Consider the following 12,634-nt stretch of genomic DNA (forward strand, 5'->3'; position numbering starts at 1 on the left):
CATATTAATGATCGGCGAATGCTTCTTGAAATTGTCACAGCTTCTGACTTTGTGCTTGCTATCTTCCCATATTGTTGGCTAATAAAAGCCGGCTCGAAGTATTTTCTGCGCGAGGCTTCTAGCCCCAGAGTGTATTCCGCAAATGCCTTCGTGGGCCTCGGATAGAACAAGGTCGGCCTCCGGCCTGTCCAAACATTTTAATAAAGGTCGAGAGTAACCTCGCCTATACAAAGTGTTATTCAATAAAGTAAAAAACGAGGCCCGTCGCCGGAACTTATTCTTATCTTCAATTTCCTCGGGAATAGACCCGAAACGGAGGTATTGAATGTAAGACTGTTGCCAACTGTCTTTATTAACTATGTTTAAGATGTTAAATGCATCAATGCTGGGTTTATCTAGGGTTGACTGTAAAAGGGTGGCGGTGTGGGCTTGTGTTGTTGCTAATTTTGACAAGACATCTGCTCTATGATTTTGCTCTCTAGGTATATGAATAACCTCAATTTTAGAAAAATCTTTTAATAGTTGTTGTACAATATCCAAGTATTTTAGTAAAATCGGGTCCTTTGTTTGAAAACTGTGGTTCACCTGTTGAACTACTAATAATGAATCGCAGTAAACCTTTAAATTATCGACATGTAAATCGGCAGCTAACCTGAGCCCGGCTATTAGGGCTTCATACTCGCCTTGGTTGTTGCTGGCCTTGAATGAGAATCTGAGAGAGTGCTCGAGAGCTATACCTTCCGAGTTTTTGAGCAACATTCCAGCACCAGCCCCGTGAGGGTTGGAAGCACCATCTACAAATAAGGACCACTTGGGACTTGGAGTAACTGAACATGGCTCTGTAAGTTCAGCAACGAAATCAATTAAGTGTTGGGACTTGATCGATCCTCTTGGTTGATATTGAATGTCGAACTCTGAAAGTTCAATGGCCCATTTGATCAGCCTTCCTGCTAGTTCGGGCTTCGAAAGAACCTGCCGCAGAGGTTGTCCAGTCTTAACAATGATCGTGTGGCTTTGGAAATATGGTCGGAGACGTCTGGATGAGAAAACTAAGGCCAGGGCAACTTTTTCCAACGTCGGGTAGCAAAGCTCGGCATTCTGTAATGACTTGCTCACAAAATAAACTGGCTGCTGGTTCTTATCTGTTTCTATCACAAGAGCAGAACTAATTGCAGAATCAGTAATAGACAAATATATATATAATGGCTTGCCGAGCTTTGGTTTTTGTAAAACAGGAGGCTTTGAGAGGATTTCTTTTAAGTTTGTGAAAGCCATTTCACAGTTTTGGTTCCACTCAAAATGTTTTGCACTCTTTTTCAAACACTGAAAGAAATTTAATGATTTAGGTGCTAAACATGGTAAAAACCTAGATAAAGCGGCTAACCGTCCCGTTAGCCTTTGAACTTCCTTTATTGTCGATGGACTCTTCATGTCAAGTATTGCTTGACATTTTTCTGGGTTTGCTTCAATACCTCGGCTAGTGAGGATGAATCCTAGGAATTTTCCTCCTTGAACTCCGAAGGCGCACTTTTCTGGATTTAACCGCATCTTGTATCGTCGGATTTGTTCGAAGATCTCGGCCAGGTCCTGGATATGGGGGTCGCCGAGCTTTGTTTTGGCAACCATATCATCGACGTAGACCTCTATATTCCGGCCTATTTGCTGCTCGAATATCTTATTCATTAGGCGCTGATATGTTGCCCCCTGCATTCTTTAGACCAAAAGGCATAACATTATAGCAGTAATTACCATTATCGGTTATGAAAGTTGTTTTCTCTTAATCTTTTGAGTGCATTAGGATCTGGTTATAACCAGAATATGCGTCCATGAAACTTAAAGTACCGTAACCACAAGAGTTATCAACTAGAGTATCAATGCAAGGTAAAGGATAAGCATCCTTAGGACATGCTTTATTTAAGTCAGTAAAGTCAATGCACATGCGCCACTTACCATTATTTTTTCTTACCATAACGACGTTGGCTAGCCACGTTGTGAACCTAATTTCTCTGATGAATTTGGCGTCGATTAGCTTTTTTACCTCGGCTATTGATGCTTCTCGTTTCTCAGTGCCGAGGTTTCTTTTTTTTGGGAGACCGGCCTAGCTGCTGGATTGATATTCAATTTGTGTGTTATAACAGACGGATCTATTCCAGGCATATCAGCGGAAGTCCATGCAAATAGGTCGGCGTTTTGTCGCAGAAAACTTTCAAGGCTTTTTCTTTCTTCAGTACTCATTGAGGTGCCCACAAAAGTGAATTTCATCGGGTCTCCAGTTAAAGAGATCTTTGTTAATTCCTCATTTGGCATAGGCCGATCTTCAAAATCGGCCCGAGGGTCGAGCTCAGCCGGTACTATATTTTCCGACTTGATGGAGTTGATTTGTGATTGTCCGGTTTTTTTGATAGGCTTTAAGCTTGTGTTATAGCATTGCCGAGCTTCCTGGAGGTCGCCATGAACCGTAGCGACGACATTATCCTGCACAGGGAACTTGACACAAAGGTGAACTGTAGATACAATTGCAGCAAATCTATTTAGAAAGGGACGACCTAGAATAACATTATAAGGGCTAAAGCAATCGACCACGAGATACTGAATATCTTGTGTCTTATATAACGGCTGCTCACCGAGTGTGGTTTGTAACCACACTGATCCTAGCACAGGAACTCGCTCCCCTGAGAATCCGACCAGGTCTCCGAGATACGGCTGCAGAATATTATTGCTCAGCTTCATCTTTTCGAAGGTGGTGAAAAATAAGACGTCCGCACTGCTTCATGGGTCGAGTAAAACTTTTCGCACTATCAGATATCCTAACTGAATGGAGATGACAACAGGGTCATCTAGGTTGGTGTCAACACCATTTAAGTCGGCTGATCTGAAGGTCACTTCTGGGACATTTGTCGTCGGCTGAGGATTGTTGGGAGCATCCGTTACTGCTAACATGGCCCGATAAATTTGTTTTCGGGCCGAGCTTGTGTGTCCACCTCCAGCGTAACCCCCTGAAATGCAATTTATTACTCCTCCAGGCTGGGCCGGAGCTTTCTCCTTTCCTTTCGAGGATGTGCCTGCTGCTGATGTATCAGGAGCGGGGATAGTGGTTTTCTGCATATGTCCTGTAATAAATTTGTCAAGATGTCCTTGTCTTGCTAGTCGTTCGAGGAGATCTTTAGCAATGACGCACTCATCGGTTGTGTGTCTGTACTTCTGGTGGAAAGTGCAATATTTTGATTTGTCAACGCCTTTTGATTCCAGATAATTGCCAGCTTTTCGAGGAGGCCTTATTAGCTTAGAGTTGAGTATCTCCTTGATGATATCATCCCTCTTTGTGTTAAACTGGGTGTATGAGTCATAACGAGGAACCGGCTTGAATGTTTTCTTGTTATCTCGGGATTTGTCGTCTTCTTTGCTTGTGAATGATCTTTCTGTCTTCCGTGCTTGCCTGAGCTCTTCAACGTCAATCTGACCTTTAGCCTTCTCCCGAAATTCGGCCAAAGTTTTGGGCTTTGTTACGGCGATAGTCTCCTGAAATTTACCGAGGCGGAGGCCGCTTTTAATGGCATGGAGATGGACTTCTGGGTGGAGATCGGGAATTCTCATAGCGACCTTTGTGAAACGCGTGATGTAATCCTTCAGGGTTTCTTGCGGGCCCTGTTTGATGGTTGTCAAGTAGTCAGAATCGTGCAAGTAGATTGCTGATGCGGTGAAATGATCTTCGAACTGCTTCGCCAGCTCCTGGAACTGTGATATGGAATCTGCAGGCAAGAGCAAAACCAGTCAAGTGCAGGACCATCTAAAAATGATGGAAAACAGCGACATAGAATTGGGTCAGATGCACCATTGACGATCATAATAGATCGAAATTTTTTAACATGTTACTTTGGGTCTCCGAGTCCATCGTATGGGGTCAGGGTCGTCGGCAGGGTGAACTGCCTTGGCAGTTGAAAATTCATTATGTCGGCTGTAAATGGTCCGGCGGAGTTGTCGCGTTCTTCTTCTTCATTATCTTGTTGATCTTCCTCATTATGGTGGCCTCCTTCCTCATTGCTCTGGGGTGTTTCCGAGACATGAGTCGGGTTCGACCGTCGCTCGTCGTTTTCTTGTCGCGCATGATGGTCATTGTCGTGCTCTATTCGAGCGTTAACCAGTTGTGCGATTTGATTTTGCATCCTTTGATTCTCCTTCGCCATCCGTTGGTTTGCTTGTTGAAGCTCGGTTACCATCCTCATAAGCTCGGCGGGAGTGGGGGGAGGAACGTCAGCCATGTGCAAATGTTGGGGTGCTTTGGGACCTTCAACAGATGATATCTTTAAGCTTCGGCCCCACGGTGGGCACCAATGTTCTTACCAAGTTGAGCCGAGGTATAGCTCGTCCTTTTCAGAGGGTTCGCCGATTTCCGAGGTTTGATGTGAACCACGTTGTTGAGGAAAGAACCTGGGAGGTGGGTACTGATGCGTGAGCATCTTATCTATCTTTTCCTAGTGAATTTGCACTTAATTTATTGAGTTTAATTAAGAATTAATTATATTTTAGCCACTATGGATGCTATTTTGAGTTTTGTGCAATTTTATGTATTTTAGGTAGCATTCGGAGGGATTTAATGAAGTTTCTGCAGAGAAAAAGAAGAAACCAAAGAGATGATCAGCGAAAACCGACGCGGACGCATGGCTCACGCGACCGCGAGGAATGGAGGAAAGCGCAATGACACGATCGCGTGCCTGACGCGAACGCGTGGACTGGAATTTGCACAAATAACGCGTCCGCGTGACTCGCAGAAAAGATCATCGACGCAATCGCGTGCCTGACGCATCCGCGTGACATGCGCCACGTGCAGAAAATACAGAAAAATGCTGGAGGCAAATTCTGGGCTGTTTTGACCCACTTTCCAGCCCATAAAATACAAATTAGAAGCTGCAGAATGGACAAAGCAAGTGGTCCCCACCCATCAACTGAAGATCTGTTAATTAATTCAAATTTAAATTCAAATCTTATTTTTTAGGAAAAGATATTATTTTTATTTTTAGATAATTAGATTTTAAATTAATTAGGATTAGTTATAAAAAGGGGAGACTTCTCTTCTATTAGAGAGACTCCATAGGGGGATTGGATCCCATCATTGGGAATACATTTTGTTACCTGAACCCTTATTTATTTTCTATTCTGAACCATGAGCCACTAATCTTCCATTGTTAAGGTTAGGAGCTCTGTCTATTTGTATGGATTGATTTTATTACTTTTCCTATTTTAATTTATGTTTTGGATTTATATTTAAGAATTGTTTTCGTTCTTTATCTTATGAATTTGGGTGGAACGGAAGTATGACCCTCTGTCTATTTGAGTTTTTGTATAACTTGAAAAAGCTCTATACTTGAACAACAGCTTGAAAACATATTCTCCTAAATTCTAATTATCTGGATTTAACGGGATACGTGACATATAATCATTTTATTCTTTGGGTAATTAGAGTTTTTGTGGCATGCAAACTGGAATTTGATCATGTACCCTTTAATTGGAATTAATTGACCAAGGAATTGGCAGTTAATGAATTTTAGAGGAGACTAGGAAGGTCTAAGGAATTAGGGTCTAGTCGCATATAGTTTGCTATAAATTAAATCCTACATAATTAAAATAGTTAGTAAGAAAAGTTAATCTGGAAAAATAGATAACTCTGAAGCCTTAACTGTTTATCCATATTTTATTCCCAATTTATTTAATTGTCTATACTTTTGATATTTTGAATTTAAACTTAAACCTTTTGAACATCTCAAAACCAATTTCTGCTTGCCTAACTAAGCTTATCACTCAATAACTGTTGCTTAATCCATCAATCCTCGTGGGATCGACCCTTACTCACGTAAGGTATTACTTGGTACGACCCGGTGCACTTGCCAGTTAGTAAGTGTGGGTTATAAAATTCCGGATCAAGTTTTTGGCGCCGTTGCCGGGGATTGATAGTGATTAACAACTCTTAGTTGTTTGATTGTTTAGATTAGGCGTTTTATTTTTAATTTTATTTAAATTTTACTTTAATTATTTTCGAAAAAAAAATTTAATTAATTTTAATTTTCTTTATTTCGCTATTTATTTATTTTTTCCTTTCTTTCATTCTTTCGTTTTCGTCTCCTATTTCCTTTCTTTTATTTTACTTCTTTTTATTTTTTTTCCTTTAAAAAAAAAAACCTTTACGTTATTTTTATCCTTTTTTTTCGTTTCAATTTTTTTTTCTTTTTCCTATCGTTCCTGCCCCCTCCCTGTTCTTCCTTTTTTTTCTTTTTTTTTATTTTGTTTTTAAAAAAATATATTTTTTGATTTATTTAAAAAAAATAATAATAATAAATAAAACAAAATAAAAATATTTTTATTAATTTCTGAAATTAAGTTTTGTGTCCCCTTAATTGTTTTATTTTTTTGAGTTTAAATTTCCTTTACATTCTTTCTTCTTTACTTGCTTGTTAACCACATGGTGCATTTAATCCTGTTTGGTGTTTTGTGCTGAGGAAAAATAATGGAGAGAAATCACATAGGTTACTACTCACACCCGAGTAGTGATTCATATTATGGTGGATGGAGGAACTATCAAAATTTTGGTTGGCAAAGCCAAAACCAAAGAAACTTCAATGCTCCATGTTCCAACTATCAAGAACCATCATCTTTCTACCCATATCAAGAGCCACCATCAGATATTGAGACTTCTCAGAAGAAGAGTGTTATGGAAGTAGAAACTCTTAATGTTATCCTTACCCAGAACAAGCTTATGACTCAGCAATTAAGTCTACTTACTCAACAGATGAGTGGCATGCAAGTCCCAGCTATCAACACCCAACACCTAAATTTTGGGTAGAGAGAGCAACCTCAGAGGCCACAAAATTTTAATCATAATTCTCAAGCTGATTTTTCACAGAATAATTTTAATAACCACCAGTTTCAGTCTTCTCAGCCCCAACAGAACAATAATTTGGAAGCAATCTTGGAAAGTTTTATGCAGGAAACCAGAGCCTCCATTAGAAACTTGGAAGTGCAAATGAGCCAAATAAGCAAGCAATTAGAAGAAGAGGAAGATGCACAACCTCCAATACCCTTGGTAAGTAATGAAGAAGAGATTGCATTAGAAGAAAGCTACCAAGAGGAAGAGGTAGAAATTGAGGAAGCTTACAAAGAGGTAGAAGAATTCAAAGAAGAACACAAGAGAGTGGAGCTTACAAGACATCTCCCAAAGCCATCACCATCCAATACAACATTCAAGTGGGTAAAATTCCTACCCTTAACCTTTCCTTTCCCACTTGAATATGGGCTACTGGAGACAGATGGTCAACTTAGAGCTCTTTGTGGTATTAAGAGTAAGAGATGGTTAGTGGCAAGAGTTGTCAAGCAAGGTTCAATATTGTTGCATGCTCCAAATTAAAGTGCAAGGATTGGTGTAGAGCTAATTTGAATGGGTCTAGAAGGTTGCTTGGATGTCTCTGTGAAAATTCAGATTGCTTGCCACCCGGTGGGAACAATGGTGATACACAAGAAGACGGGTGTAAAAGCAAGGTCTGGGACCCTGGAATTCATTCCCACAATCAACACTCTTGGGACTTTGTCACTTGCTTCAGCTTGTTCAAAGGCGTTATGCGCCTGACTTGGGATCCTAGTAGCCATTGGAATTACAAACATTGGTGGAGATTCCTGGATCAGTACAAGCACAAGCCACCATGACAAGGAGCTCACCACATGTCCAACTTAAGGACTTTAACTAAAAGTGCTTGGTGGGAGACAACCCACCGTGGTATGATCGTTTCTTTTCAGTTTTAGTTGTTTTTCGTAGTAGTAGTTTTCTTATTTAATTTTTATTAAGTTCTTTCTAATATTCTGACCATGCAGCTATCCTATCTCAGGAACCGAACACCTCAAGCTACATTTCAAAAAAAAAAAGCGCACACATGACGCGAAAGCGTCGCTGACGCGTTCGCATCAGATGGATGTGTGTGAAAAATAAATTTGACAGAGAGCTGCGCGGGAGTGGCGCGAGAATGGAGCCTTTCGCACAAACAAGCCCACGCGATCGCGTGCCCCACGCGTTCGCGTCGCTTGTGATTTTTTCGCCATCCACGCGGCCGCGTCACTGACGCGGACACGTGGCCTGCGAAATCGACGTAAAAGAGTGTTTGGGCAGAGAGTTGTGCTAAACGCACGGAATTGGTCACGCGGACGCGTGACCGATGCGATCGCGTTGATTGCACAAATGGTCATCCACGCGTTAGCGTGACCGACGCGATCGCATCGTATGAAAATAGGCATCCCAAGCCATGCGAACAGAAAGTCACGCGGGCACGCTGCTGGCTTCGCGCGAATTGCACAAAATACAAGTCACGCGAATGTGTGCCTGATGCTAACGCGTCATTAAGAAGAATACGCGACCCACGCGACCGCGTGCTCCACGCGTTCGCGTCGCTTGTGCCACACTAAGTTCGCCGCCCAGTTTTTCTTTCTCTCTCTCTCCCAATCCTCATCCTCTCTTGTCCTTTTATCCTTTTATTTTTCTTTTTTTTCTCATCATATTTATCTCTTTCTATTTTCAGTTCTTATTTGCTTGAGGACAAGCAAACCTTTAAGTTTGGTGTTGACGCTGCGCTTATGGGTTTTCTAAAACACAAAAGGGAGGCAAATCATCCTCACAAAGGAGCACAACCTGAAGAATAAAGTGACTGCTAGGATAACTAAGGTGGTTGAGTTCCTTTCATTTTTAGTCCTCCCCTCTTTTTTCTATGTTATGTTCTGGCTTTCTGCTATTTTACTTTGTCTGTTGCATGATCTTTTATTAGTTAGAATTCTAGGACTAGTTTTTTTTAATATCTTTAATGCTGAAAAGATGTTTCATGTACCACTCACTGAACTTGAATCCAAAAAGAAAAGAAAAAGAAGTGATGTATTGCATGAGAAATTGAGTTAATTCTAAGAATAGTCTTATTTACTTAAATGTGGTGGTATTTTCTATGATTTTTGAATGCATGATATGAACAGTGCATATTTAAATTTGAATCAAGGGATGTTAATGTATAAGGAACAGGAATTTAGAGAATTATTATGACTTCTCTGAAATAAACAAAAATTTAATCCTTGAAGCAAAAGAAACAGCAAAAGAAAAAAAATAATAATAATAAATAATAATAAAAGCAAGGTCCAAGGCTCTGAGCATCAATGACTAGGGAGGTCAGATAGGATTAAAAGCTTAAAGAGTTGTTTCCCTAGTCACATGCTTGTGGTGTGATTGTGTCAAGTAATCCTTGAGACAGAACACTTAGGGTCGAGACCAAGTGCATTTAACAGAGTATGCCAAAGGCTTTGAGCACCACTGTCTGGGAGTGACTGAAAGAAAAATCAGAACTCAAAGAGAGTTCCCCAGTTAAGTGCTTGTGGTATTTCTGTGTCAAGTAAAGCTTGAGACAAAACATTTAAAGTCACGGCTAGGCTCAAGGTGCAAAGCACCAAAGAAAAAAATAAATTAAACTAAATTTTGCTATGTTCAAGGATTAAACTGAAATATAAAAATCAGAGAATTCATAATATTATCCGGATTCTAATTCCGAATGACAATGACATCCTTCTGATTCAAAGGAGAGTGAGATGCCAAAAACTATTCAGGATTATAGTTATAAACCCCACTATAAAAAGAGACATGAGCTTAATTGAACTCTCATTCTCATGCAAATTCACATCCTAAGCTTATATTAGTTTTGGTTGCTTGAGGACAAGCAACAGTTTAAGTTTGGTGTTGTGATGCGTGAGCATCTTATCTATCTTTTCCTAGTGAATTTGCACTTAATTTGTTGAGTTTAATTAAGAATTAATTATATTTTAGCCACTATGGATGCTATTTTGAGTTTTGTGCAATTTTATGTATTTTAGGTAGCATTCGGAGGGATTTAATGAAGTTTCTGCAGAGAAAAAGAAGAAACCAAAGAGATGACCAGCGAAGACCGACGCGGACGCATGGCTCACGCGACCGCGCGGAATGGAGGAAAGCACAATGACGCGATCGCGTGCCTGACACGAACGCGTGGACTGAAATTTGCACAAATAACGCGTCCGCGTGACTCGCAGAAAAGATCATCAACGCGATCGCGTGCTTGACGCGTCCGCGTGACATGCGCCACGTGCAGAAAATACAGAAAAATGCTGGAGGCAAATTATGGGCTGTTTTGACCCACTTTCCAACCCAAAAAATACAGATTAGAAGCTGCAGAATGGACAAAGCAAGTGGTCCCCACCCATCAACTGAAGATCTGTTAATTAATTCAAATTTAAATTCAAATCTTATCTTTTAGGAAAAGATATTATTTTTATTTTTAGATAATTAGATTTTAAATTAATTAGGATTAGTTATAAAAAGGGGGGACTTCTCTTCTATTAGAGAGACTCCATAGGGAGATTGGTTCCCATCATTGGGAATACATTTTGTTACCTGAACCCTTATTTATTTTCTATTCTGAACCATGGGCCACTAATCTTCCATTGTTAAGGTTAGGAGCTCTGTCTATTTGTATGGATTGATTTTATTACTTTTTCTATTTTAATTTATGTTTTGGATTTATATTTAAGAATTATTTTCGTTCTTTATCTTATGAATTTGGATGGAACGGAAGTATGACCCTCTGTCTATTTGAGTTTTTGTATAACTTGGAAAAGCTCTATACTTGAACAACAGCTTGAAAACATATTCTCCTAAATTCTAATTATCTGGATTTAACGGGATACGTGACATATAATCCTTTTATTCTTTGGGTAATTAGAGTTTTTGTGGCATGCAAACTGGAATTTGATCATGTACCCTTTAATTGGAATTAATTGACCAAGGAATTGGCAGTTAATGAATTTTAGAGGAGACTATGAAGGTCTAAGGAATTAGGGTCTAGTCGCATATAGTTTGCCATAAATTAAATCCTACATAATTAAAATAGTTAGTAAGAAAAGTTAATCTGGAAAAATAGATAACTCTGAAGCCTTAACTGTTTATCCATATTTTATTCCCAATTTATTTAATTGTCTATACTTTTGATATTTTGAATTTGAACTTAAACCTTTTGAACAACTCAAAACCAATTTCTGCTTGCCTAACTAAGCTTATCACTCAATAACTGTTGCTTAATCCATCAATCCTCATGGGATCGACCCTTACTCACGTAAGGTATTACTTGGTACGACCCGGTGCACTTGCCGGTTAGTAAGTGTGGGTTATAAAACTCCGCATCAGGTACCTGCAAAGGCACTCCGACGCTCAAGTCATTAGTGGAATATATGTATGGAGATTTTTATCAGAGAGATTGCTTACCTTTTTCGTTCCTGCTTCTCTTTTTTATACTTGCTCGGATAGAGTTTATCGTTTTTCCCGAGTCATAACGTCAGGGAGAGAATTAACCATTTGTCCGACGTTATGAAAATAAATGCCGATTATTGCAAATGCTCGGTTATGATTGTGGGTACGTTACCGAACTATAACTCGTAATCGTTCTTACTGGTCATATCAGAGGGTATATCACGGGTGGGGTGGAAGCAGCTGCATGAATGAGTGAATGACATATAGAAGGTAGTACTCAAATCAGAGAATCTGATTTATATACCTCAATTAAACTATCCCTCTTTCTTAAATTGGACCGTCCGATTTCTTCTGTCTTTGCATCACAGCCGGGTCAAACACCATGCTCTCCGATAATAGTGCAATGCACCAATATTGCTCCTATTTTTAAATTAAAAATGGTCACATTTAATTTATGCATAAAGAAAAAATTAATGCAAAAAGAAAAAAATAATTTTGATGAAAAGTTTTACCATACAAAGTTTTAAGGTCAAATAAATTTTTTGTCACACGGGATAAATCAAATTTATATTATTTCAAATTGATAAGAAAAAAAATTATCTTTAACAAATTAATCTAATTTTGCTTCAAAAAATATCTCATGTCAACAAAAACTAAGGTAATATAGGAAGTTTGTGTTCCAGCCCAACCCAAGAAATTCAATAACATAGTCTAACCTATCACAAAAAAATAATAAAATATTAGGATTGACTATTGTCCAATTTCATTTCTTTACTTCCGTTTTATACATGTAAAAAATTCTGTTACATTCTAACTCGAATTTTTATTTTTTTAATTAGAGAGAGACCTGATTTCACTTTTTCACCAGAACATATTTTTAAATTGAACAACTTGAATAGTTACGGCCTTCTCGTTTTTGGTTTCTGTTTGTTGCTTCCAAAATTTCAAGCACATAGTTAGAACAATTCTTCATTTCGGTGCAATAGGAAGCAAGTCTTCAAAGATTTAAAATTATTACTCTGCATTGTATCGCTCTGTCTCCATAAAATGATAAAATGCAACATCAAAAATAAATTGCGGCAAAGATATAACACACACTTTAGCAAATTCCCTCTCCCTAACAACTATCAACTTATTTTAGTTAGTTAGATGAGTAGTATGACTAATAGTTTTTTTTGTTTTCTGTTATAAACATGTGCAAACTTTCCATTTCAAAGCCATGATAAGAGTCAAGGGGACTTGTGATTTTCCAGCATTTACAATTATATTCTACCCTAGATTCCACTATGGCTCTATCATCGTTTAGAAAAAAGGGAAAGAAGAAAAACGTTATTACAAAAGAAA

At 38.9% G+C, this 12,634-nt stretch overlaps 2 protein-coding genes across 2 annotated transcripts; both read right to left on the minus strand.

Moving 5' to 3' along the window:
* Positions 1-78: 78 nt before the first annotated feature.
* Positions 79-2,730, minus strand: LOC130956702 (uncharacterized). The gene is made up of 2 exons (XM_057883711.1): positions 2,095-2,730; positions 79-1,704 (listed from the first exon to the last, which is right to left on the minus strand). The coding sequence occupies exons 1-2, from the start codon at positions 2,728-2,730 to the stop codon at positions 79-81; spliced, it is 2,262 nt and encodes a 753-aa protein (XP_057739694.1).
* A 39-nt stretch (positions 2,731-2,769) lies between these two features.
* Positions 2,770-3,845, minus strand: LOC130956703 (uncharacterized). The gene is made up of 2 exons (XM_057883712.1): positions 3,833-3,845; positions 2,770-3,749 (listed from the first exon to the last, which is right to left on the minus strand). The coding sequence occupies exons 1-2, from the start codon at positions 3,843-3,845 to the stop codon at positions 2,770-2,772; spliced, it is 993 nt and encodes a 330-aa protein (XP_057739695.1).
* Positions 3,846-12,634: the final 8,789 nt, after the last annotated feature.

This window comes from Arachis stenosperma, chromosome 10, assembly GCF_014773155.1.
Source record: "Arachis stenosperma cultivar V10309 chromosome 10, arast.V10309.gnm1.PFL2, whole genome shotgun sequence".
Classification (NCBI taxonomy): domain Eukaryota; kingdom Viridiplantae; phylum Streptophyta; class Magnoliopsida; order Fabales; family Fabaceae; genus Arachis; species Arachis stenosperma.